Raw genomic sequence first — 26,818 nt, 5'->3', positions numbered from 1 at the left:
AGATGACTGCATGAGACTCCCACCTGGGCTCCCAGCCACGCTCACGCTGGCCCTCCGACCACACAGCAGCTGGCCCTTCTCTGCTTAAAGCCCTCCACTAGCTTCCAGTGCCAATTACAATACAATCCAGACTCCTCACTGTACCCCAGCAGGCCCTGGCCCAGCCCACCTGGCTAGCCTTAGCTCCTGCAACTATCTCCATCAAACGTGGCCCTGGTCTTTCCCACTCTGGTGCTCCCCTCTGCCTAGACCGCTTCTCTCCTCTCCTCTCCCAGCTTGGTCAACTCCTTCCCTCCCTCCCCCCAACCCAGGCAGGCTAAGTCTTGCCTTAGACATTCCCTCCTCCAGGAAGAAGTCTTCCATGATACTGAGCTCCCCAGACACCCTCCTTTTAGTCCACCACAGCTCAGATCTACTATTATATGGCCTGCCCCAGCAGTGGAATGAACTCCCTGAGCTCGAGAAGCCTGTCCTGCCCACTGCGGCCTGCCCCCAGCACCAGCACAGCTGGCACCCAGTAAGTATTCGTTTAAACATGAAAACACGGAGGCTTAGAGGTGGAGTGATTGGCCTGAGGTCATACTGTGATGGGGAGCCTGGATCTCACATCTCTCGTCTTGGAGACGTGGACTCCAAAAGGGGCAGGGGCCCACAGGGGACATCCTGGCAGGAAACCCTCACCTGAACAGGTGATGCAGGAGATGCCCTCGGCGCTCAAGTTGTACTTGAGATCCAGCAGCACCTGGATGTTGGTATCCGGCCGGAAGAGCAGCGGGGCCCGGCTGGCGGGGCGGAGCCGGCTGGCGAACACCAGGGACAGGATGAGGATGGAGACGAAGAGCCCTGCGAGGAAAGGACGCTGCGCTAGGCAGGGCTGGGGCCGGGGGTGGGGTGGGGTGGGGTGGGGGCATTCACAGCCGGGGCTTCCAGAGCCCTGGGAAAGAGCTGCTCCCTCTATGGGGACGGGAGGGGGAAGCGGGGGCAGGTATCCCAAGGGAGCAGGCAAAGGCCCAGCATGCCAGCCTGTGGGTGAGGCTGCTAGGGGTCCGTCCCTTGGAGGTAGGGGCCGGTTGTTACATGTGTCATTGGTGGTCAGACTGTAAGCTATAAGCTCATGTTCCTGGACAAGAACCAGCCACCATCTCAGGGCCCTTAAGAGTTTATAAACAGCCAGCATCTCCACTTGATCTTACACAGACCTAAATACAGTCAGTGATGATAATAATGATAATTAATAATAGTAGCACTTAACTTTCACTGAGCACTTACTACATGCCTTGCACTGGGCTAAGTTCTTTACATACACTGTGGCTTTCCTCACAACTGCCTTAGTAGATAGATACTATTCTTATCCTCACTTATAGGACAGGAAACGGAGGCTCAGACTAAGTGGCGCAGTCAAGGTGACACCGCTAGTACACGGCAGACTTAGGATCCCAACTTAGCCAAAAGGTGGACTAACTCCAGAGCCCGAGCACTGGGCGCTCTGCTCTGCTGCCCAGCTTCCTGACTGGCACATAGTAGGTGCTCAATAAGCAACAGCTATCGTGGAACCAGCTTTATTCTACACAGCAAGGGGGTAAAGCTCCGAGAGTGAGGGACACCAGCCCGTTTCTGACCTCCAGCTCATTTGGGGAACAGGGGCGGGCTCCCAATGCCTGCACGTTCTTTGCATGGGGTGGGGTCTGTCCCCCACGCCTTAGGCACTGGGAGAAGCTGCAAGATGGGGGAAAGGAGAGTGGAGAGCCCACTTACCCACAATCACCCAACGGCTCTTGACGGCCGACCACAGGACCCAGTGGTGCAGCAGCTCCTGCAGCTGGGCGATGAGTTGCCCCCGGCTGCCCCCATCGGGGGCTGGCTGCAGGCCCTTGGGGGGCACAGACACCAGGGACGCGTCTCCCAGCTCCAGCGACACTGCCGGGGCAGAGCAGCGGCCTGTCAGAGGGCCGGCCCAGAAGCGGGTCAGAGCCCACCCTGGTCCCTGCCCTCTCCAGGGAAGCCCAAACGCTCGATGGGGATCTCGTCTTGCCCACCCCTCAGGACCAGCCTGTCCTCATACCAGCTCGCCAAGGGCTACTTCCCCTGGCCGAGGCAGCCCCTGGGTCCCGGCAGGCTCAGGGGGAGGCCCGCACCAGCTCTCACCTGGCTCCTCCTCCACATTGAGCAAGGGGATGTCATCATCCAGGTAGGGCATGGGGCCCTGAGCAGGGCTGCCCCCAGCCCGCTCAGCAGCAGCAAACACATCCCCGGGGAAGTGCAGGGAGCTCCTGCAGCCACACTTCTGGTGGCAGCTGTGGAGACAGTGGGAGGAGGGGGTGAGTCCTGGGTGTCCAGGGAAGGCGGGGGAAGGTCCCGGCTACATGTGAACCCAGGTATCACACCACTGCCGACAGCTCACACAGGACACGCATCACAGGTTTCCAGGGGCCTGCACCTGAGTTCTCGCTAGCGCCATCTCCCCTGGGGCCCTTGGGTGCCACTCTTCCTCTGGGGACACAAATGGTGACAGCAGCCATTACCCAGGGAGAGGGGATGATGACTCGCAGCTGCCCAAGCATCAGGGTGACCAAAGCAGGGGAATCATGTCTCCCCCATCGTGTGCCCAGGGTCCTGACACCAGGAGGACGGGGAAGTGGGGCTGGGCTGAGGACGTAGCTGAGGCCTCGGCTGGAGTGAATGTGAGGGACACAAGGCTCACCCTAGGGACTGGGGACAAGAACAGTGCACACGGTGAATGTGCCAGGAATACTACATGCCAGGCAGTAAGATTCTCTCATTAATCCTCACGGGGTTCCATGTACCCATTTTATAGAACAGGAAGCTGAGATGCAGAGAGGTTAGGTAACATGTCCAAGGTTACACAGCCGCCAGGCAAAGAGGCTGAGGCTGGAGCCCAGGACTGGGAAGACTGCTGCGTCCACTGCCCCAGACCGGGGGGCGGGACAGGGTAGGCTTAGTTGGTGTCTCTGTAGAGATTAGAAACAAGGAGCCCTTTACCCAAGACATTTTGCTTCTATGTCACAAAACTGTCATAGAAATAGTCACATCTGAACGTCTACAGTGCAGACCGCTGTGCCTCAGCCAGAGTGCCCCTGTCCAGTGCCCGACCCGTACCACCATACATGGTGGTCCTGAAGCAGGGTGTGTGTGTGGGAGAGCTGAGTGCGTCCCGGGCCCGAGTCTGAGCTCCTCGCTGCCCCTCCTTGGCCCACCATGGTCAGGTGGACACTGTCATGGACCCCTGGCAGTCCTGCCCTTGCACGCCCTGCCCCAAGCCCAGACCCCCCATCATTCCTCAGGACTCCCACCCCAGGCAGCCACCCAGGCTGGATTCCATTTGGTCACTGTCCCCACCCCCCGCCACTGACCACCTGGCCCATGAGACCCCAACCCCTAGACCTTCAGCAGCGTCTCTGGGCTGATCCATTCAACTCTGCACACCACTCACTGCACCTAAATATGGTTCCTCCCCCAAGATGAGAACCTTGAGGACATTCAACGTGGCGGCTAAGAGCATGGGATCTGGAGTCGGATTATGTGGTCTAAATCTCAGCTCCACTGCCTATTAAATGGGTAACCTTGAGAAAGTTGCCCAACTGCTCCAAGCCTCTGTTTCCTGGTCTATAAAATGGGTGAAATAAGAGGACCCAGCTGCCAGGGTCCTTGGGGAGGGTGGCAGTAAGATCTCGTACAAAAGCTCATTGCCCACTTCCTGGCACATAGTAGGTGATCAGATGTAACTACTGGACAGGATTCTCTTCTTCTTCTGCTCCCCCAGGAGTGCCCAGCATAGGACTGGGCAAACAGAAGGTGCTCAATGGTGAATCACGAGGCTCTTGGGAGACAGGAGGGTGTGCTGAATGGCCCCCCAAGGGCCTGCTGTGGATATTCTGTGAGAGGAGGACACGACCCCCTGCCTAGCTCACCTGGTCTGGCAGGCACTCTCCAGCGGCGCCATATAAAGGCTCCAGATGCCCAGGGCAGCAGGCATGGTGAAGAGCACAGCCAGCCAGCAGCAGGACACGATGAGAGACATGAACAGGCCGAAGTCGTGGACGGCCGGGATCTGGCAATGGGGAAGTAGAGGGGGGATGTGGGACTATCAGGCCTGGAGCCCAGGGAGCCTGGGGACTCTGCAGCGAGGCACTCAGGACCCCCGACCACTGAGGCAGGATGAGGAGGCCGGGGCTGCTGGAACAGAGGCACTGGCCTAGGAGGTCGTCAGAGGGCTGGGCTGGTGCCAGGGTTGGGGCAGGGGAGGAAGAGTCCCACCTCTGGTCCACACTGCAGCCCTCTGCCCGGAATAGTGCTCAGCACAGAGCAAGCACTCCATAACTCTCATTACATGAAGGACAGAGGAAGACATGCCCTGTTGGAGCAGGCCACGTGTCGGCGAGGGGGAAGGGAGGGAAAGCTGCTGTGATGGGAATAGGGAGGCTGGGTGTGCGCCCTGCACAGGGTCACAGGGACCTGCACAGGGTGTGGCAGTCAGAAGGAAACTGTAGCCAACAAGCAGACAGGCCTTCACTGTTTGTGAAACACTTTCACAATCATCTCATGTCAGTGCCTGATGATCCACACATGAGGAAAGCGAGGCTCAGAGAGGTTAAACAACCTGCTGACGGTCACACAGCCAGAAAATGGCAGAGGTGGGATGTGAACCCAGCTCTGCCTGTTTTCTGGATGTGGTTCTCTAGGAAGGCCTGGAGAATCCCAAAGCACCTAGTGGTTTCTAGACGGGATCCTCAGCCCAGGTCATAAAACCTCTCAGACTCAGGCAGGCTCACTGTCCTACAGGCTCTGTTGGCACCAAGGATCTGGCCTAAGATCCTTCTCCTGAGCCCAACTCAGATGTGAAGGAGCGTGGGGTCAGCGAGAGAAAAGTGAACGTGAGGCATGACCATGTGGTGTGAAGCCAGTGGGTGGAGAGGGCCCTGGACCCCGGTCAGGAGACATGGGCAGGCTCACCACTTACCAGCTGGGGGACCCTTGGAAACTGCCAAATGCCCTTCAGGACAGAGGTTGGATTATCACTAACGAGCATCAGTAAGAAACACTATTTGTATTATTATAATTCTCCCATTTGTTAAGTTCTGGTAATGATGACTAGTAGCAAAAATGGACTCTAAGTGGGGGAGGGGTAAACTAGGAGATTGGAATGGACACATACACACAACTATATATAAAATAGATAACTAATAAGGACCTACTGTACAGCACAAGGAACTCTACTGAATACTCCGTAATGGCTTATATGGGAAAAGAATCTAAAAAAGAGTGGATATATGTAAATGTATAACTGATTCACTTTGCTGTACACCAGCAACTAACACAACACTGTAAATCAACTATACTCCATTAAAATTTTTTTTTAAATGAGAAAAGAATGGACTCTAGGGACGTGGCAGGAACCTTGAGGCAGAGGCTGCATGGCCCCAAGAGAAGGGACGGGTAGGAAGAGCAGAGACCAGGGGCCAGGTGTGCACGGGAGGGACGGGGAGGTCAGGTCGGGGTGGGGGGGAGGGCGGGCTCCCACCTGGGAGAAGACGTTAGCTGCATAGGCGGCAGCCGTGGTCAGGGAGGTGAAGAAGGTTGCCTTGCCCGCCGTCTGGATGGTATGGATCATCCGCAGCTGCGGGTCTTCCAGGTGGGTGGCCTGGCGGTAGGTGTTGATGAATACAAAGACATCGTCCACGCCTACGGGAGGGAGCCCCGGGCCAGCAGGGCTCAGGATCACTCTGCCGTGTCCACGGTCAGACCCAACCTGGGCCAGGAACCCAAGCCCCACCCTCCATGCTCCTCGCTCCTCACCCCCGCCCCCACCAGAACCAGGCCCTTTCCTCCAAATCTTAGCTCCCTTCCCACCTTTCCCACCATTCTTAACCTCCACCCAGAATAGCTACCCATTCCTTCCACCCCTTGGGGGCTCCACCCATCATATGCCAAGGATCACCCACCACTCATATTCTACCCACCCACCACCCCAATTCCAAGGCTCCGAGGTCTGAAAGGGGACTTTTTGGAGCCCCCATGGGAGCCAGGCTTTGCCTCTTGGAAGAAGGCCCTTTTGGGGACAGAGTTCCCAAGTTCCCAGGGCCCATTACCATGGCAACAGAGGCAACTCACCAATGCCCACTATCACAAAGGCAGCCACCCCATTGAGGATGCCCAAGTACTGGATACCAAAGACCACATGGTACAGGAAGAGTGCCACCAGGCAGCTGAGGCCAATGCTGGCGATTCCGAAGAAGGACAGGAACACTGGGCAGGGCAAGAGGCACAGGGGACGGAGAGAGTGGGTGGACCCAGAGGAACACACCTCTTCAGTGTCCCTGGCCCCTGCTGGGTCCTGCCTCACACACCCACCCCAACCCCAGGGAGTACCTCTACCACCCCATCTGAGCCCAGCACAGTTCTCTGCACCCAGAGAAGGGGCTGGGCAGGAGGGCTGAGTGGCAAATGAAGCCATTTTTGAGTAAGTCAAGTTGTTTATGGGCCCTCATCTTTGCAGAACTTGTCTCAAGTGCTAGTGGGGGATTATTATATATTTACATCTGTCACCCCAGTAGACTAGAGGTTCCATGGAGGTAGGAAGTGTGTCTGTGATGCTCACTATGTGTCTGTATCCCTGGCACCTTAGAGCATCTGGCACATAGTTGGTGCCCAAGTAATATCTGTTACATGGATGAATGATGGTCTTTTCCATTTTTGAAGGTATGACCAATCTCTCATTCACTTGAGCAACAGAGAGCACCTACTGTATATGCAGAAAGAAGCAGCTAGGGTATATGGGGAGATGGTGGTAGAAAAGTAAACTGGGGGACTAAGGGCAGCTGACTGGGACTATAGAACAGGCTACAGAATAATTCATAAGGTGTCCAATACTCCAGACTCCCCAAAACTTATCAGCAAGTTTATCGGCAAGAAAAAGATGATCAAAGGGAAAAAGGTTCAACTGTGGGAGGTCATGGGAATGGGGGCCCCTAGGCATGGCCCAACCTGCCTCTGAACCTCAGTCTACCTGCCTGGGGTTAGAAGGTGATGTCTGAGCACCCCTCCCCCCACCAGTTCTGACATAGTGGATTCAAGACCATTTATGGCATCCCTGAGCAGGAAGGCTTTGTCCAGAGAGAAGCACACTGGAAGAAGAGAAGGGGCTGGCTCCACGCGGGGCTTTTGAAGGAACCCTACCTGAACAGGAGGTGAGAATGTAGACAAGGGCGGCAATGCAGCTGCTGCTGACGAAGGCCAGGAGCATGTCATTGTTGAAGGTTCTGCGAACCTCATAGTCAAAGAGGTCCGTCCCCCCATACAGAACCTGCACTTTGCTGAACAAGGGAGGACACAGAGAGAGGAAAGACAAAGTGGATCAGAGATAGAGGAGGTCTGGGAGCCATCCACCTCACCAGTGTCTCTTTACCTTGGCTGTACATTATGATCACCTGGGGGACTTCCAAAAATCCTGATGTCCAGGCCATACTCTCGACAAATGAAATCAGAATGTCTGGGGTGGGGCTGAATTATCAGTGAGGTTAGGACCACTGCTCTACACAAATAATAATCAATTATAGCCAAATTCTATGTCATCTTCCAATTCTTAATTATTCACAGCAAAATTCTAAATTCAAACCAGCTTCCAGATACGGTTTTATACCACTAGTGTGCATTTAACAGCCGTTATTCTTAATAAGAAAAACTTCACCAAGCTAGTCAAGTTGAGTTTTAAAATACAAACAGGAGGGAGATCTGCTTCTGGCCAAGATGGAGTAACAAGATGAAATCTAGACTTACCTTCCCAGTGAAACTAATGAAAAACATAAGAAAATACATGAGACATGAGATAACAAAGAATGGTGATCTCTGAGAGGTGAGAAACAAAATGGACCCTATGCTTACCCTGACTTACTTGCTTGAGAGAGTTTCCAGGCTTCACTGCAGCCTAATATATGTGTTAGTGACTTCTCAAAAGAGGCTGAAAGTTTTCCAAACTTGATGAAAACTATAAACCCGTTGATTCAAAAGGCTCAAGCAATGGACCCCAAGCACCCCCAAACCATGAATAAAACAACAAGAATGCACATCATAATCAAGTTGCTCAAAATCAGTGACCAAGATAAAATCTTAAAAGCAGCCTGAGGAAGAAGATGCATTACACACAGAGGAACAAAAATAAGGATGACAGCAGATTTCTCTTCAGAAACAATGCAAGTGAGAAGACGATGGAGCAAGGTCCTTTACCAACTGGGGAAAAAGTCAACCCAGAATTCTATACCCAGAGTTCTATATCTTGAAAAACATATTTCAAAAACAAAGGCAAGGGCTTCCCTGGTGGCACAGTGGTTGAGAGTCTGCCTGCCGAAGCAGGGGACACAGGTTCGTGCCCCAGTCTGGGAAGATCCCACATGCCACAGAGTGGCTAGGCCCGTGAGCCATGGCCACTGAGCCTGCGTGTCCGGAGCCTGTGCTCCACAATGGTAGAGGCCACAGCAGTGAGAGGCCCGCGTACCGCAAAAAAAAAAAAAAAAAAAAGAAGAAAGAAAAACAAAGGCAAAATAAAGACTTTTTCAGTATACAAAAGCTGAAAGGGGGCTTCCCTGGTGGCACAGTGGTTAAGAATCTGCCTGCCGATGCAGGGGACACGGGTTCGAGCCCTGGTCTTGGAAGATCCCACATGCCATGGAGCAACTAAGCCCGTGCGCCACAACTACTAAGCCTGCACTCTAGAGCCCAGGAGCCACAACTACCGAGCCTGCATGCCACAACTACTGAAGCCTGCACACCTAGAGCCTGTGCTCTGCAACAAGAGAAGCCACCGCAATGAGAAGCCTGCGCACCACAATGAAGAATAGCCCTCACTCGCCACAACTAGAGAAAGCCCCCCCACAGCAACGAAGACCCAACGCAGCCAAAAATAAATACATTTTGTAAAAAGCTGAAAGAATTCATCTCCAGTACACCTGCACTACAAGAGATGTTAAAGAAAATCCTTCAGGCAGAAGGAAAATGATTACAGATGGAAATATACATCTACACAAAGGAATAAAAAGGACTGGAAATGGTAACAACATGAATAAATGTACAAAATTTTCTTATTTTTATGTAAATCTTTTAAAAAGATAACTGACCGTTTAAACAGAAATAATGATAATGTGGTAGGGGGTTTATAACATATATGAAAATAAAATATATGACAACGATAGCATAAAGGCCAGGAAGAAGGAAATGGTGGTATACTATTCACATATAGTATACACTATACATGAAGTGGTTTAACATCATTTGAAGATACGCTGATAATTTAAGGATGTATACTATAAACCTTGAAGCAACCACTGAACTAAATATATATAACTCAAAAAACAACAAAGGAAATAAAATGGAATAATAAAAAATTCTCAGTCTAAAAGAAGGCAGAAGAGAGGAAAAAGGGAACTAAGAACATATGGGACAAATAATAAAATAAAATAGTCTTCAGTCTAACCATATTAACAATGCATTAACTGTAAATGGTCTAGATACCCCAATTAAAAGGCAGAGACAGTCAGATTAGATTTTAAAAAATCAAGACCCAGCTGCCTACAAGAAACTCACTTTAAATATAGACACAAATGGTTAAAAACAAAAGTGGAGAAAAAAATATACCGCGCTGACATGCATCAAAAGAAAGCTGGAGTGGTTACATTAATAACAAATGAAATCAATTTCAGAGCAAAGAATATTACTAGGGATAAAGAAAGTAATTTAAAAATGATAAAGGGCTCGGTTCATTAAAAGAATACAACAATACTTCATGCTTTGGACCTAACAACAGAGCTTTAAATACATGAAGCAAAAGCTGATAGAAATGAAAAAAGAAATAGACAAACCTGCAATTATAGTTGAACATTTCAAAACCCTTTTTCTCAATGATTGCTAGAACAATTAGACAGAAGATCAGTAAGGATATAGAAGACTTGAACAACATAATCAACCAACTTGACTTAATTGACATTTATAGAATACCCCACCAAACAACAGCAAAATATACATTCTTTTCAAGTGCACAGGGAACATTTAGCAAGACAGACCATACTCTGGACCGTAAAACAAAACTCAATAAATTTAGAATAATTTAAGTCATGCAAAGCATGTTCTCTGACCATGATAGAATTAAATTCAAAATTAACAACAACACACTATCTGGGAAATTCATAAATATTTGGAGACTAACACATTTTTAAATAATACAAGGGTCAAAGAAGAGATCAAAAGGGAAAATTGAAAGTATTCTGAATTGAATGAAAATGAAAGCATATGTCAAAATGTGTGAGATGAGCTAAAACAATGCTCAAAGGTAATTTTATAGCAATAAACACTTATATTAGAAAAGGAGAAAGCTTTCAAATCAATGACCTCAGCTTCTACTGCAAGAAAGAAGAACAAGAGAAAAATATATATAAAGTAGGTATAAGAAAGGAAATAATGAAGATCAGAGCATAAATATATAAATATATAAATAAACAAACAGAAAGATACCAAAGAAAAATCAATGAAACCAAAAGCTAGTCCTTTGAGAAGATCAGTAAGATTGATAAACTTCTAGCCAGACTGATCATGAAAAAAGGAGATAAAACACACATGAAAGAAGGGACATCACTACAGTTTTTATAAATATTCAAAAATAATAAGGGAATATTATGAATCACTTTGACATTTTAACGAAATGTCATTTGACAGTTTGACAATTTCATTTGACAATTTAAATGAAATGGACAAATTTCATGAAATATACTACCAAAGCTTGTGCAAGAATACAGAAATAACTTTAATAGCCCTATATATATATTTAAGAATTGAATTTGTAGTTAAAACCTTCCCATAAAGAAAACTCCAGATCCAGACAGTTTCATTGCTGAATTCTATCAAACATTTAAGGAAGAATAATACCAGTTCTATACAAACTCTCCAGACAACTGAAGAGAGGACAATACTTTCTACCTCATCCTGTAAAACATTTTGATAGGGCTTCCCTGGTGGCACAGTGGAGGGGACTGCCAGTAGAGGGGACATGGGTTCGAGACCTGGTCTGGGAAGATCCCACATGCCGCGGAGCAACGGGGCCTGTGAGCCACAACTACTGAGCCTGCGCGTCTGGAGCCTGTGCTCCGCAAAAAGAGAGGCCGCGACAGTGAGAGGCCAATGCACCGCGATGAAGAGGGGCCCCCGCTTGCCCCAACTAGAGAAAGCCCTCGCACAGAAACGAAGACCCAACACAGCCAAAACTAAAATAAATAAATAAATTAAGAAAAAAATTTTTGATACCAAAATCAAACAGAGATATTACAAGAAAACTACAGCCTAGTATCCATCATGAACATATACCAATGAACAAAGAATACAAATAGAATCTAACACTATATAAAAAGGATGATATATCATGACCAAGGGGGATTTACCCTAAGAATGCAAGGATGGTTTAAAATTAAAAACTCGGGCCTCCCTGGTGGCGCAGTGGTTAAGAGTCCGCCTGCCGATGCAGGGGATACGGGTTCGTGCCCCGGTCTGGGAGGATCCCATATGCCGCGGAGCGGCTGGGCCCGTGAGCCATGGCCGCTGGGCCTGCACATCCGGAGCCTGTGCTCCGCAACGGGAGAGGCCACAACAGTGAGAGGCCCACATACCGCAAAAAGAAAAAAATAAAAAAAATAAAATAAATAAATAAAATTAAATTAAAAACTCAATCAATGTAATTCACCATATTAAACTAAAAAAGAAATACTGTATGATCTCTCTCTAGATGCAGAAAAAACATTTTAGAAAACTGAATATTCCTTACTGATTAAAAAAAAAAGACACCAGCAAATTAGGAATAGAAGGGAACTTCCTTAACCTGATAAAGGACATCTACAAAAAATCTACATACTTTGGTCAGGGATAATACAGCGTTGTCCATTCTCATCACTTATTCAACATTGTACTGGATGTTCTAGCCAGTGCATTCAGGCAAGAGAAAGAAATAAAAGGCATCCAAATTGGAAAGCAAGAAGTAAAACTGTCTTTATTAGCAAAAGACATAATTAACTATGTAGAAAATCAAATGTAATCTACCAAAAATCTTCTAGAACTTATAAGGGAGCTTAGCAAGGTTGCACGACCCAATGTCAATTCTATTTCTATATACTAGCAACTAACAATTGCCAAATGAAATTTTTAAAAAAATACCATTTACAATAGCATAAGAATATGAAATAGGGATAAATCTGACAAAAGACATCATATACACCACATTCATTAGTCATAAGACTAATGTTGTTAAGATGTCAGTTCCCCTCAAATTGATCTGTGTATTTGACACAATCATAATCAAGATCCCAGCAGACTTTTATTTGGAGAAATGGACAAGCTGATTCTAAAATTCATAGGGAAATGCAAAGGACTTAGAATAACTAAAACAACTTTGAAAAAGAACAACAAAGCTGGAAGACTAACACTTGCACAAGACATGGTATAAAGCTACCATAATCAAGACAGTGTAATACTGGTGTGCAAATAAAAAATAGATCAATGGAACAGAACAGAGCATCCAGAAACAGACTCACATATATACGGACAAAGATTTTTGTCCAAGATGCAAAGGCAATTCAGTGAAGAAAGAATGATCTTTTCAACAAATGATGCTGGAACAGCTGGATAGTCATATAAAAATAATAAATAAACATCGGCACATTACAATATATACAAAGTGTTCATAGTGTATGCCTTGCACCATATACAAAGATTAATTAAAAATGGAATATCACAGATCTAAATGTAAAACCAGTTTTAAAGTGATCAAAAGATCTAAATAGTCACCAATGAAGATAAATGGATGTCAAATAAGCACGGGAACATCACTGGTAATTAGGGAAATTCAAATTCAAATTGCAATGAGATATCACCACACACCTAGTAGAACGGCTAAAATTTTTTACACTGACCGTACCAAGTGTTAGAGAGGTTGTGGAGGAACTGGAATTCTTATACACTGGGTGGGAATGCAAAATGGTACAACCAATCTGGAAAACAATTTGGCAGTTTCTTAAAAAGTTAAACACACACCTACCATATGATCTAGTCATTTCACTCCTAGGTATTTATCTAAGACATATGAAAGCACTTGTTCACACAAAGGCTTGTTCACAGCAGCTCTATCTGCAATAGCCAAATCTGGAAACAACCCAAATACCCATAAACAGGTGAGTGGATGAACAAAAGGTGGCATCTCTACACGATGGATACTACACAGCATTTAAAAAGAATAAACCATCTACACATGCAACAACATGGATACAATTCAAAATAATTAGGCTGAGTGAAAGAGAGCAATCAAAATTGTGCATACTATATGATGCCATGTATATAAAACTCTAGAAAATGAAAATGAATATACAGTGATAAAAAACAGAAAGTGGGGCTTCCCTGGTGGCACAGTGGTTGAGAGTCCGCCTGCAGATGCAGGAGACACGGGTTCGTGCCCCGGTCCGGGAGGATCCCACATGCCGCAGAGCGGCTGGGCCCATGAGCCATGGCCGCTGAGCCTGCACGTCCGGAGCCTGTGCTCCGCAACGGGAGAGGCCACAGCAGTGAGAGGCCCGCATACCACAAAACAAAAAAACAAAAACAAGAAAGTGGTCCTGGGGTGGCAGTGGGAAGGCAAGGTGAGGCAGGATGGAGTGATTATCAAGGGGACATGAATAAACTTCTGGGGGTGACGGGTCTCTTCATTATCTTGATTGTGGTGAAGGTTTCATGGTGTATGTATACATGGGTCAAAACTAATCAAACTGTAAACTTTAAGTATATGCAACTGGTTGTATATCAATTATACCTCAATAAAGCTGTTTAAAAAACCAAACAGGACATTTAAAAACCAAGTAGAAGAGATCTTTGGATTATCTACTTTGTTGAACTAAATGGATTAATTGATCTTTCATTAGAGTAGAAAACTGAAAGTTCAATCAATTGTTTATTCATTCATTCATTTGTATAGCTTTGATAGAATGCCTTCTAGGTTCCAGGTCCTGTCTTAGTTACTGGCTATAAAAAGTCATGGGCCCAGACTTTTACTCTCAAGTAGAAAGGAATAGCTCATGCAAGAACAATATTCTTGCCTAGAACTACTAAGAAGTCAGATAAAACTGAGAAATCATCTGTTTAATGACATTAGAGACTTCCTGAAGCAATGAGAACTAGAGGGCTAAGACTCCAGAAAGCAAAGAACCTACAAAAGGTAAGCTCCCCTTCTACAGCTGTGTTTACCCTAGAGGTATTTGCTGATTCTGAACACAGGCATGAGGCTAAAAATCTAGGCGGGGGGTCAGAAAAACTAGCAGAGCTTTGGGCAGAGGCGTGCAGACCAGCATAGCATAAAGCCAGTTTCTTCCTCAGCACTTCTGCCAAATACTGGGGCCGTGTGGAGTATGAGGCTACAAAGCTAAGCAGAAAGGCTCTGAAAAACCAGAGTAGAGATATTTTTAGCAGTTTTGAGAGACAAAGATTAGGGTCTGAAACCTGTCAGGGGAAGGGGCTCTGCAGAATACTCCAGGCTCTCAGTTGAACATCTTAGAGAACCAAGGGCAAACTAGAGGTAGGCTGAGAATTTTCAGTATTGCAAACCTGCCTCGACTTCGTGTAACTGCTGACTATTTAAGGTGATCAGTCACAACTCCATCTGCCTAGTGGAGGGAAAGATAAACTTTCTCTGGAAGAAATAACATCATCTGGACCTCTATGTTTTTTTTTTTTTTTTTGCGGTATGCGGGCCTCTCACTGTTGTGGCCTCCCCCGCTGCGGAGCACAGGCTCCGGACGCGCAGGCTCCGGACGCGCAGGCTCAGCGGCCATGGCTCACGGGCCCAGCCGCTCCGCGGCACATGGGATCCTCCCAGACCGGGGCACGAACCCGCATCCCCTGCATCGGCAGGCGGACTCTCAACCACTTGCGCCACCAGGGAGGCCCTGGACCTCTATGTTTTTATATACAATGTTCATCACTCAGTAAAAACTACCAGGCATACTCACAGGCAGGACCCCATGACCAAAAACCAAGTGAAAGAACAGACCACAGAAACAAATCCACAAGTTATCCATAATAACCTAATAACTTGATATGCTTAAGATGCTTATGATGTGTATAAGGGGCTCCAAACAGTGTGTGGCACAGGGTAAGCACTCAATAAATATTAGCTCTGATTATTACAGTAGTTGCTCAATAAAGAAACGAGGGTATTTCAGTCAGATTCATTCCTCCTGTGCCGGGGGCTGACTTGTCAGGGCAGAGGACCAAGAGGCACTGGAGTTACTGCCCTGCAGGACTGACAGAAGATGAGCTATCCAATGCTCTTTCCTGATGGGGAGAGGCCCAGTTGTATTCTCAGACACACATCCCAAGGGCTGGAGGACGATCAAAGCACCCACTGCCCAAAAGCTCTTTCACATCTCTTAGTTCGTCTCCTCCTAATGACTGCAGAAGGGTAGCAGAAGTCATCATCCCCGTTTTACCAGTATCAGAGGCCCAGAGAAGTGAAGTGACTTGCCCACTATCTCCCTGGATAGTAGAAGCAGAGAGGAACTCCTTATGCCCTGGTCAATACTCCTTCCAGAAAGCCTTCTAGCACCACCTCAGGAGAAAATCAATACCAAAGACCTCCAGGGCAGAAGTTCCTCCAAAGCTGTCATGTTCACTAAACCATCAGCACTGATCAGGAAAAGCGTCCTTTCATCTGTCAGGGTGACGATGAGGATGTATCTGGCTCTGCCCTTGATCTAAGAAGAAAGATCTCTTAGGGAAAAGGTTGCAGGTAAGGGGATCTGGGGTTTATGAGAAAAGAACCACCTGGAAACCAATTCTCTACGCTAATACAGCCCTTTCCTGGTACAAACAAGGACAGGCCAGGCACACACCGGGTGCAGCTGGACTGCCTACCTAGTGGACTGCTTGGCCAGCATGGCCACATAGGTGACCACAAAGCTCTGAAACTTAGCCCGCTGCTCCTCCCAGCGATCGTCCACCGAGTAGTAGTTGGGCAGGGGTGCTCCAAAGAGGATCTCGCTGCGCAGGAGGGAGCTCTTGAGGTTTTCTGCAGAGAGGCCCTCGTCCACATACCAGTAGAACTCCGGGTGAGTCATGGCCAGCTCTAGGGAGCCTGCAGGGGCAGAGGTCAAGGGGTCCAAGGAGCTCAGTGGGTCAGCTCCCAACAACCCTCCATCAGGGTCATCCTGCCCTCCTCAGCACCTCACCCCCTTTCTAAGGAAATGCAAAACTGTCCCAGCTTGGGCTACCTCCAACTGTCTCTAACAGAACGGATAGTTTAGAGAAATCACAGCTGTCCGAGGGGAGCAGCCCCCCAGATATGCTCAGGCGGCTCCCACTAAGTTTACACCTTCATTTCAGTTTGAACCTCACCTAATTCCAAGGCTCCGTCTCTGCAGTCCTGTAACTCCTTCCCATCCCAGTCCCGCCTCCATCTGCTTAGAACCCCGCCCATGTGCCCCTTAAAAGGCAAACCCAAGCCCCGCCTCCACAGTCAGCCTCTGGCCCCTCCCCATCCTTTCTCAAGTCCCATCCCAAACATACTTCAAACTAATGCACCTTGATCTTCCTTCAAGCCCAGCCTCTCTCCAGATGCCCAGTTCTCTGTAACCACACCCCACCTTCCCTCTAACCAACCTCACGCCCAAGCCCCACCCCAAGCCTAACTCTGGCCACAGCACAACTCCCAGTCTCCCTCAATCCAGGTGTGCACACAAACCTCCTTCCTTGCCTCCCTCAGATCCCATCTTGCACCCAACCCCAGCTCCCTGCCCTTCCTCAATAATGGCCCCCAGGCCTGCCCAGCACTCAGCTCCAGCCTGACTCCACCTCACAGCCAATTCCGACCCCATCCTCCGACCAGTCTGTGAAGTACTGAGTCAAGAATCAAGCCTTCCCTTAACCTCCAAGCCCCGCTCCCAGCCTCATTAACCACCCCCTTCCCTTACAAGCCCCACCTACCCTCAGCCTCCACCCCTTACAAGCCCCGCCTCCAGCCTCCTTCAGACCTTGTCCCTACAGGCCCCGCCCCACCCACACCCAGGGCTGCTCACCCCGGATGTCGGCCAGGTCCTGGCCCATGCCATCATAGTAAATCTTGCCACCCCTCTCAGTGGGGAAGAAGTAGGTCATGAGCGAGCTGGGCGGAGAGCAGTAAGAGTAGGAGCCGAGCGGCAGGTCTTTCAGCACTTCATGGGGCTTCCAGCAGAACTCCCGGAAGCCCGGGTGGTCCATGATCTTGCGCTCAATCTCGTGGATTGTGACCAGCCGCTCACTCGTGAAAATGTTGCGCTCTGCATCGCCACGCGCCAGGAAAATGAGCTCGATGCGCCAGTGCGCGTGCGTCTGGGTGTTGGCGCTCACATAGGAGTGTGAGTAGTCCCAACGCGAGGTGCCTCGGCGGGCACGGCTCTGATTGGCCGCAGCCGCCACGGGGGGAGGGGCGCTGGGTTGGCGCTGCCCATTCTTGTCCAGCCCCTGGTTCACCTGGGCTTCACTCTGGTTGGCTGCCAGGCTCCCCAGGAGTGGAGTCTCTCGCCGAAGACGCCCGCTCCGATTGGCTGCTGGCTTCTGAGCGGTGGAGGTGTCCCACAGTCCTGGGCCAAGCTCTAGCGCGGCAGGGACTTGGTACGGGACCCGGGCGGCCGGCCGCGAGCGATTGCCTAGATGTAGCTGCTGCAACTGCTCTGTGATGAGGCGTTGGAGCGTCTCAGAAGTGAAGTCGGCCAGGTCGCGCCGGTTGCGCCCCCAGGACCCAAACTGGGATTTGAGCGCCAGCGCGAGGGCGTCGAAACGCTGGGAGGCCTCATGGTTGCGGATCTCAAAGGCATTGTAGGAGATGTCAATGTCCAGCGGCGGGTAGTAGAGGAACATGAAGGCTGAAAGAGCCATGGGGATGCTGCAGCCGAGGAAGAGCACCAGCCCCGCACAGCACGGATTGGTGAAGGCCCAGCCCAGTGTATTCCAGAAGCCTGACGCTGGGGGTCGGGAGGGCAAGGTCCAGTGCCGCCAGCAACACTGCCCCCCTGCCCCAGCTTGGGGCCCTGGCTTCTGGGCCCTCCTAAAGGCCTCGCCCGCTGCTTCCTCCTCCTCTTCCTGCGCCTCCTCTAGCCACACATCCTGCAGCAAGGGGTCATCCTCCGAGTCCATAGCCTACAGGAGAGGGAGAGGGTCAGCAGGCTGCAGAGAAGGAGAGGATGGTGCCCTGTAGCTGCAGTCGTCCACCCTGCGTTAACCCTGCCCACTCATAACCAAGACAAATACTACAATGGAATTGCATCAAGCAGGCACTTAACTGAATTCAACCACATGTGTACAAAACAGAAAGAAAAATCCTATTATTTGCCCATCACATCTCCCAACTAGATCAGGGCTTTCAAGGTCACAGAAAAAGAAGACTCATAGCCCAGTTGCAAACAGAAGAGATATTCCTCCCCGTGTAAGGGATATTCGAGGGGAATTTTGACGATGTATGATTTCCCAATTTTTGCTGCATCCTCTGATTTTAGAACTCAAAGCCAGTGTGAGGTGTGACTTTGCTGCAATCACTTTTATTTAACGAGCAACTGTAAAGGCATCCAAAAGTATCAGGGTAGAAGGGAAAGAGCATGCTGTTCGGAGTCAGACCCTAGTTTGCATCGTGAACCTCAGAGTCTTCATCTATAAAACAGAGGTGGCCATTCCTGCCTCACGTGGCTGTGGGGAGTGTCAAGGGTGAAAGCACTTTCAGTCGGCGTAGTATATTATCTGTCACTTGAACAGATTTCTTTGCTTCTCTCTGGGGACTGTAATGTGCTCAGCCATTGCCCATGCGGCTCTGCCAGGGCTAGATGCCTGTCATAGTTCTGCTCAAGAACTCTCAATAGCTCCCCACCCCCTCTTTGGGACACTGCAGCTGTGGCCACTGTTTGTCAGGCTCGGACCACTTAATATGCAGCTCCAGGGATGTCAAACCTTTAGGCACAGACAGGGGCCGGGCATCTGTCTCCCCAAGACGTGGGCCCAAGCAGCAGGAGGGCCTGGCAGGAGAGGGCAGCCTGAGGACTCCAGCAGGGTGGTCCAAAGGCAAGATGCCTTCCGGCATCCCCGGGCATGGCCTGTCCCCTTGTCCTGCCTGCCCTCTGGACGCAGAGAGACTCATTATCCAGTTAGAGGCCAGGCAGTGAGAAGGGGAAGCTAATTATGCCAGCGCTGGCTAATTAATGCTGTCTTTCCTATTAACATTCTCTAGAATGCTCCATTTCAATTAGACTGTCTGTCCAGGAAGAGAGGGGGCTGCCCTCAGCCCAAAGAAAGTGAAGAAGAGAGGGCAAGGAGAAGGAGGGAAACAGAGAGTGAGAGACAGGACACGGGAGAGATGCGAGACAGAGAAAGATGAAAACTGGAGAGGGACAGGAGAGTGGGGTTAGGGGACAGAAGAGGAGGAAGGGGGTGCCGAGGGTGGGTGGGAGAGGAAGACTTGAAAGGGAGAGAGGCCTGGAAGGGGCAGGAACTGCTTCTGTAATATTCGAGATTCCTATGGATGCAAACATTTAACTTCCCATTTCTGAGGCCCTAACACAAGCCTGCCAAGGGGATGCTACCTGCACTGAGGCCCAATTTGCTTTAGCAGAAACTTGTGGAAGTGAACCAGAGGCAGCTCAGACTCACCCCATCTCCAAAGGGCAAACCCAGGTCTGCATGTGGAGGTGGGGGAATGGGGGAACCTCCACCCCATTCCCAGCCGCTGAAGGAGGAAGTTGATGGTAATATGGTAGAAAGGGACAGGGGCCAATTCTGCATTTTTTTCCTGGGGACTAAGTTCATCCACTGGCCGCCAGCCTCAGCCTGCCTTGCCCAGGGTACAGTTTACAATGTGTTGGTGTGTGAGCGGGTCTAAGACCAGGATTCCGAGTCATGTCAGCACTCCCTGGGTGATCCCTCTATCCCATTGCTACTCCATCAGGAATGCTACTCCCTTCCCCAGATGTCCAAGTTTAAAACATCTTTCAAGGCCTTGCTCAAGTGTCACCTCTGCCAAGAAGCCTTCCCAGATCTGAACACCCCGCACCCCCCACCCCCAAGCTACTTGTCTAAGCTTCTCACCACACTTTGGGGGTAAAAACTACTTAGGGACAGGGAAGGAGAGGCAGTGTAGCAGATTGTTAAGAGCCATGGTTTTGGAGGCAGACAGATTTGGGTGCAAATCCCAGCTGCATGACTTAGGGCAGACAGTGTAGCATTTCTGAGCCTCGGGGTTTCCATCTGCAAAAAGGGGCTAACAGTACTCATCATCGAGGTTGCTAGATGATATACAGAGCAGGCTGACCACAGTGCCTGGTAGGTATAAGTGCTTAGGAAATGACAGCTACTATTCTTTTACACTCTGCTTCTCCCCAAAGGCTGTGAACTCCTAAAACACCCATGGGGCCTATTGTATTTGCCAAAGATGGCCACAACAATATCTCCCACCTCACATGTTCTTCTCATGATGTGACTTTAAGACTTCTCCCATCAAGAAGTAATGTCTGCATTCCTTGCCTTGAATCTGGGTGGGCTGTGGCCACAGCAGAGTGATGCTCTGTGACTTCTGAGGCTAGGTAAAAAGGGAGATGCAGCTTCCACCTGGCTGTCTTGGGACACTCATCCTTGAACCCCGCCACCATGCTGTGAGGAAGCCCAAATTAGCCCATGCAGAGAGACCAGGTGTAGGAGCTCCTGCTGACAACCTGGCTGACAGCCAGCATCAACCACCAGACATATGAATGAAAATGCCTCCAGTGATTCTGGGCCCCCTGCCATCAAGTTACCCCCAGCCTTCTAGTCTTCCCAGCTGAGGACCAGGTACTGTGGAGTCGAGCTAAGCCACCCTCTCCTGTGCCTGCCCTATCCTGACCCACAGAATCCATGAACATAATATATCAGCTGTCATACATCACTAAGTGTTGGGATAGTTTGTCCCATAGCAACAGTAACTGAACAATTGCAGTGGAGCCCTGTTGCATATGTATGACTCTGTGCCCTGCAGACTATACTTGCTAGATTTAAGTGACCCATTCTGCCTCCCAGTGAGAGCCCCACAGCTCGGTGGACATGAACTCCAAGGGAGCAGGGACTTCGCTGTCATGTTCCCTGCTGTGTTCCTGTGGCCTAAAATACTCTGGGGAGGGAGGTTAGTGCCTAGCAGATATTTGTTAAATGAAGGAAGGAAAGGGAATCTCTGAAGAAGCTGGGTTTGATATTAGGTAGAACTTTCCCCTGGACAGAGGACAGTCAGACACCAAACAGTGTAAGCATAGGGCAGAGAGTATGGTTTCTTCTGCCTGGGGTGGGAAGGATCTGGGAGAGGATGAGATGGATGAGGTGGAAGTGGACCTGATGAGTTGTCTAGCACTGCCCTCCCCGCCTCCACCACCATGCCCGCCTTCTCAGTCTACCCCTGAAAAGGAAAGTTGCCAGGTGGGGAATTACACATGGCTCCAGACCCAGCTCAGCCTCCAACTTTCTGTGTTGGAAAGTTTCATGCCCTGGGCATGTCCCATCCCTTCTTGGTACCCTGTCTCTCCCATCTGGCAGTGGGATGGTAAAAGCCCAGGTCCCTCCAGCTGTGACACCTCCAGACTCTCTGAGAAGCCCTCGTCTGCAGGCCAAGGGGAGGGTGGGTGCAGTCCGAGAGAGTCCATCAAACCAAGGGAGGCCCGGCTGGCAGCTGGGGTCTGACACCAATGCCTCAGCTGGCAACCCTGTCCTCAGCGGCCCCTCCCAGGATGGGCAGCAAATGGCATATGTGTTTTCCTTTCTCAAATTATGGGAACTGATTAGCTTAGTGAAGAGCTCCAGCTGCACCATGGAAAGGAGATAAGGATGGTTCCTTCAATACCTCTCATTGGCTCAGACAAAGAGCCCAAAGCAGGGCTGTGGTCACGGGGGACTCTCATCTGCCTTTGTGATCTCCCCTAGGGCGCCCCTGCTCAGTGACCGACATGTTTGCTCTCTCCCTCCCTCCCCATCTGTCTCTGACACACACACACACACACACACACACACACACACATTCAGAGACAGTCGAAACTCTGGGCCTCCCGCGTGCCCATGAACCAAGGTTCACGGAACGTGGTTTCCCGTGGTTTCCCTCCTCTTGAGAAAAGCAAACGAGACAACAGCCTACAAGGGAACAGCAGGCCCTGAGGAGCCTCAGAAGAGCCTGCCCCAATTTCAAGGGCCAGGCTTGGGGCAACCCACGGCCACATTTGCAGCATTATCCCGATTTTATAACAGAAAAACAAAATCTACATCTATATGCATTTAAAAACCCTATTAATGGGGCTTCCCTGGTGGCGCAGTGGTTGAGAGTCCGCCTGCCGATGCAGGGGACACGGGTTCATGCCCCGGTCCGGGAAGATCCCACATGCCACGGAGTGGCTGGGCCCATGAGCTATGGCCACTCAGCGCCTGTGCGTCCAGAGCCTGTGCTCCGCAAGGGGAGAGGCCACAACAGTGAGAAGCCCGCATACCGCAAAAAAAACAAAAACAAAAACAAAAAAACCACACATTAATAGTGGTTATCTCTCTGGGAGGATTATGGGTGACTTTTATTTTCTTCTTTATACTTGTCTATTTCCAATTTTTCTACAATGATCGGGTACAGCTGGACTTTTAGAATCAGAAATAAACGTTATTTTAAAATAGAACATGTGTGTATGTGTGTAGAAGGGATTTTGTTAACAGCCTTCAACTCTTTGAGGAGTTACTATAATAGGCATGGGAGGGGGGAGGGTTCTGTCCTCCAAGGAGAGGCAACATGGAGAGTTGCAGCAAGAGAGATCCTGGTTAGAAAGCAGAAGGACCTGGGGAGAGCCGGAGGTGGCAAATGCCCAATGAGTGAGTGAGTGTGGAATCTTCTATTCCCCTGAGTTGGACAGAGGAGTCTTTAAAATGACCAGGAAGTAGATCCTGTCTTATCAGACTCAGAAGGGACATCAGAGCACACCTGATCCCACTCCTTCATTTCACAGCTTAGAAACTAAGCCCAGCAAAGGGTCTTACCCAAGGTCATATTTCAGTGGCAGAGCCGGGACACTTGGCTCAAAGGAGGTGCTCCATCTGCTCCATCACCAGATTCTGGAGGCAGTTTTTGGCAGCCCTAGGGTTGGGATAATGCTGTTATTTAAAAATAGAACATGTGTGTATGTGTGTAGAAGGGATTTTGTTAACAGCCTTCAACTCTTTGACAGAGATAACATGGGTACCCAAAGAGCCAACATAGGGAAGCTATTTTTAAGGTCGAGGAAAGAGGCATTCTTCAAGTCACAAGCCAGACAGACTTCCCCATCCAGACAGAACGGGGCTTTGGTGGGAGGCGGTATTGTCTCAGACACCCTCAGCCCCTCACTGGGCCCTGCTCTTCTCCAGCAAGGCTCCAAGGGATGTGGCCCCATGCCTGAGCTGCCTGTATCCCTGTTTACAACTTCCCTCCTTCTGACGAAGGGTAACAGAACCCTTCCTTCTTCATTTCCCCATCCCAGCCAGACTATTAAAATGTAATAAAAAAATCACATTAGCCTTGCAGATTCGGCTTAAAGCACGTATATGTATGTATAATTTAATGGTAATTAGGAGCTAATCAGCTTTTTCTTCCCGTCTAGGGGTGTTTTGCCTCCCTGGTTCAGCTCTAGTTCTTGGAAACATCTTGGGGTCTTTGATTTTCCTACTCTTGGGATGAGAGATTTGGGCAGAAATTCAAAATGAGATATTTTGAGTCAAACAGCTCCATTTCCTCCTGATGTGCTGCAGTGGGGACATTGTGCCCTTCTCTACTCTCTGGTTATGGATCTACCACTTTGGTGAATTTAGCTCATCAGAAGTGGAGAAGAGAGGAAAGGAAAGACGAGGGCTTGGTTCCTACTAGGCGTCACTGCCCTAAATCCTAATACCCCATCTTCTAAGAGTCTGCCAGCCTCCATATGCCCCAGCTATGTGCCTGCTATCCAGAATTCCAAGTTCTTCTTGGATACCTGAGTACTCCATCTCAGGCCAGGAGGCTGCAGATACATTGGAGACATGGTGATAAAACCGGGTCAAAATCACACAGATGGGATGAAGCCGGAAACCCAACTAGCTCAATGCAGAAACTGACACCCAGGAAGAGAATCATAACATAATAATTAGCTGTGCACCTACCATGTGCAAGCACCTTCTCTCATATATCAGCCCTGCAAGGGAGGCTTTATAAGCATCCCCATCTTACAGAGTAATAAACCATCAGAGAGGTTAAGGGACTCTCTTGTGGTCACACAGCTAATAAGGCATGGAACTAGCATTTGAACCTCAGGTCTACTAATCCCGAAGCCCATGTTCTTTTCACCATTCCAAGCAGCCTTTGAGTTCCTTGCGAGCTGAGATGTAAATACTCACTGAGGAAACCCACTGCCCTTTAGCAAGCCTGTAGCATCCCCGTAAGACCTGAAAGCACGCAGGTCTCAGCAATTCTGCTTTTCGTAGGTGACAGGCAGCTCAGGGCATGATGCAAAGGAAGTCTCCACCAGCCTTGGATGCTTGGCCTTCCCTTCAAGGAAAGCATGGATGTGACGGTTAATAGTATGTGTCAGCTTGACTGGCCCATGGGATGCCAGACATTTGACCAAACATGATTCTGGATGTGCAGACTGAGTAAAGCAGATGGCCTCCCCTAGTGTGGGTGAGCCTCATCCAATCAGCTGAAGACCTGAATGGAACAAAAAGGCTGAGTAAGAGGGAACGCTTTCTGCTGACTGCCTGAGCTGGAACACTGGTCTTTTCCAGTCTTCAGACTCGGACTGAAACATTGGCTCGTCCTGGGTCTCGAGTCTGCTGGCTTTCAGACGGGAACTTACATAATCAGCTCTCCTGAATCTCAGGCCTTTGGACACAGACTGGAGCTACACCATTAGCTCTCCTGGGTCCCAGCTTGCCAACTGCAGATGTCGGGATGCCTCAACTCTTCTCAATCTCTCTCTCTACCTAATCAACATCCTATTGGTTCTGTTTCTCTGGAGGACCCCCACTAATATAATTCCCCCAGAGGGAAAGTGGGGGTGAAGCAGGGAGCCCCATCCCAGCAGCTGGATCCTAGGATCCTCCTGGACTCTTCTCTCAAGAAGCCCTAAGTCCTATCCAGAATCTCAGATGAAAATGGCAACAGAGACAGGGAATGCCCTTCAAATCCACAGAGGAAGGAGTGTGGCTGGGTGGCTTTCTGAGCCTTTTCCCCAACAAGAAGACCCTAAACCTGTCACCCCCATCCTCCCTGCCCCAGCCCTGAAGAAATCTGGCTTCACAGCTGCAGCTGAAGCAAACATGTCGTGCACCTACTCCCCATTAGACCCCCGCCCCCGAAGAAATACCATTCTATCGGCTAAGTCTGCCAACAGGGGGCAGGAAGAGGGATGTACATGACCACTTCTCCCCCCAAAGAAAGTCTGGGCTTATTTATTGGGAGCCCAGGGCGGGTGGGAGAGGGAAGGGATCTGGGAGAGGGGCTCTGTGGTGAGCCCGTCCAGGAGCCTCACTTCTCAGAGAAGGACAGGCTGTGGAGATGGAGCACATGAAGGACGGTTGGCCTCCACAGGTGGACAGCCGGTGAGGAAACTGTGGGCACTGACTCGGAAGCCCAACAGCTCGATATATATCAGGCAAACCAGCTTTGATCTCATCAATATATCACGCGGGGAAACATCCCAGCCAGCACCAGAGGAACCCAACATTCATGGTCAGGACGGCCTAAGCTTCCCCCAGTCTGTGTGTTCTCTCTCTGGTGGGCTCAGTGGAACAGAACTGGTCCCCCAACACTAAGAGGGGTGTCAGGTGTTAAGAGCACCAGGGCCTGATTTTGGGGGGAAGGGGGAGAGACAGCCCTGGGTTCAAACCCTGGCTCTGCCACTAACTGGGTGCCTTGGGCAAGTCTCAGTTTCCTGATCTGAAAAATGGGGTGGTGAAACCCTGCTGGCTGAGTCACAGCAGCTAGTACAGTCATGATGAGCTTCAAAGATGGGAAGAGCCCCAAACCTGGCCCCTGCTCGTGGCCAGGTCTACAAGTCGGCTGGAGCTGACTTTTCTATTCTCTGCTACATCGGCCCTCACACTTTTTTTTTTTTTTTTTTTTTGCGGTACGCGGGCCTCTCACTGTTGTGGCCTCTCCCGCTGCAGAGCACAGGCTCCGGACGCGCAGGCTCAGCGGCCATGGCTCACGGGCCCAGCCGCTCCGTGGCACGTGGGATCTTCCCGGACTGGGGCACGAACCCGTGTCCCCTTCATCGGCAGGCAGACTTTTAACCACTGCGCCACCAGGGAAGCCCCCTCACACTTTAATATGGATCAGTCACCAGGTGCACTTGTTAAAAGGCAAACTCCTGGGCCAGACACTAGATCCCATCAATCAGATGCTCAGGGGATGGGGCCCAGGAATCTGTATTTACACCACCTCCCCAGGTGATTCTTTTGCAGGTACTCCAGGACTATTCTGTGAAAGACCCTGATGCCCTGGCCACCCTCCCCTATTCCCAGTGGCTTTCTCCAGCAGGTGACCTTGCCTTTGGCCTTCCCCTTGCTGAGGCTCACACTAGCCTCTCCTCAAGCTTGTCCTACCCCCGGCTCTAGGGATGGACTCAGGCTCCTGGATTTCTGGCCAGGGCTCACTCCTCCAAGCACCCCTTCCTTCAGCCATGGGGAGGGGAGAAATGATGTCATCTGGGCCAGGAATAGTACTTTATGTACAGAGAAAGGACACACACAAGCCATCCAGATCTGCCAT

The 26,818-nt window shown here is 49.9% G+C and overlaps 1 protein-coding gene across 1 annotated transcript in view; it reads right to left on the bottom strand.

Moving 5' to 3' along the window:
- Positions 1-18,201, bottom strand: part of DISP3 (dispatched RND transporter family member 3) — a 32,603-nt gene extending 14,402 nt beyond the window's left edge. The window contains exons 1-9 of the mRNA XM_060079775.1: positions 17,106-18,201; positions 15,946-16,165; positions 7,195-7,331; positions 6,130-6,264; positions 5,540-5,700; positions 3,930-4,069; positions 2,146-2,294; positions 1,756-1,917; positions 682-843 (exon numbers count right to left, since the gene is read on the bottom strand). Coding sequence (XP_059935758.1) covers positions 682-843; positions 1,756-1,917; positions 2,146-2,294; positions 3,930-4,069; positions 5,540-5,700; positions 6,130-6,264; positions 7,195-7,331; positions 15,946-16,165; positions 17,106-18,201 — 2,362 coding nt within the window. The remainder of the gene's footprint in view (positions 1-681; positions 844-1,755; positions 1,918-2,145; positions 2,295-3,929; positions 4,070-5,539; positions 5,701-6,129; positions 6,265-7,194; positions 7,332-15,945; positions 16,166-17,105) is intronic.
- Positions 18,202-26,818: the final 8,617 nt, after the last annotated feature.

The sequence above is a fragment of the Mesoplodon densirostris genome, chromosome 2 (genome assembly GCF_025265405.1).
Source record: "Mesoplodon densirostris isolate mMesDen1 chromosome 2, mMesDen1 primary haplotype, whole genome shotgun sequence".
NCBI classification, from domain to species: Eukaryota; Metazoa; Chordata; class Mammalia; order Artiodactyla; family Ziphiidae; genus Mesoplodon; species Mesoplodon densirostris.
Note: the sequence above shows the minus strand (reverse complement) of the source record. Positions and strands in the feature narration are given on the sequence as shown.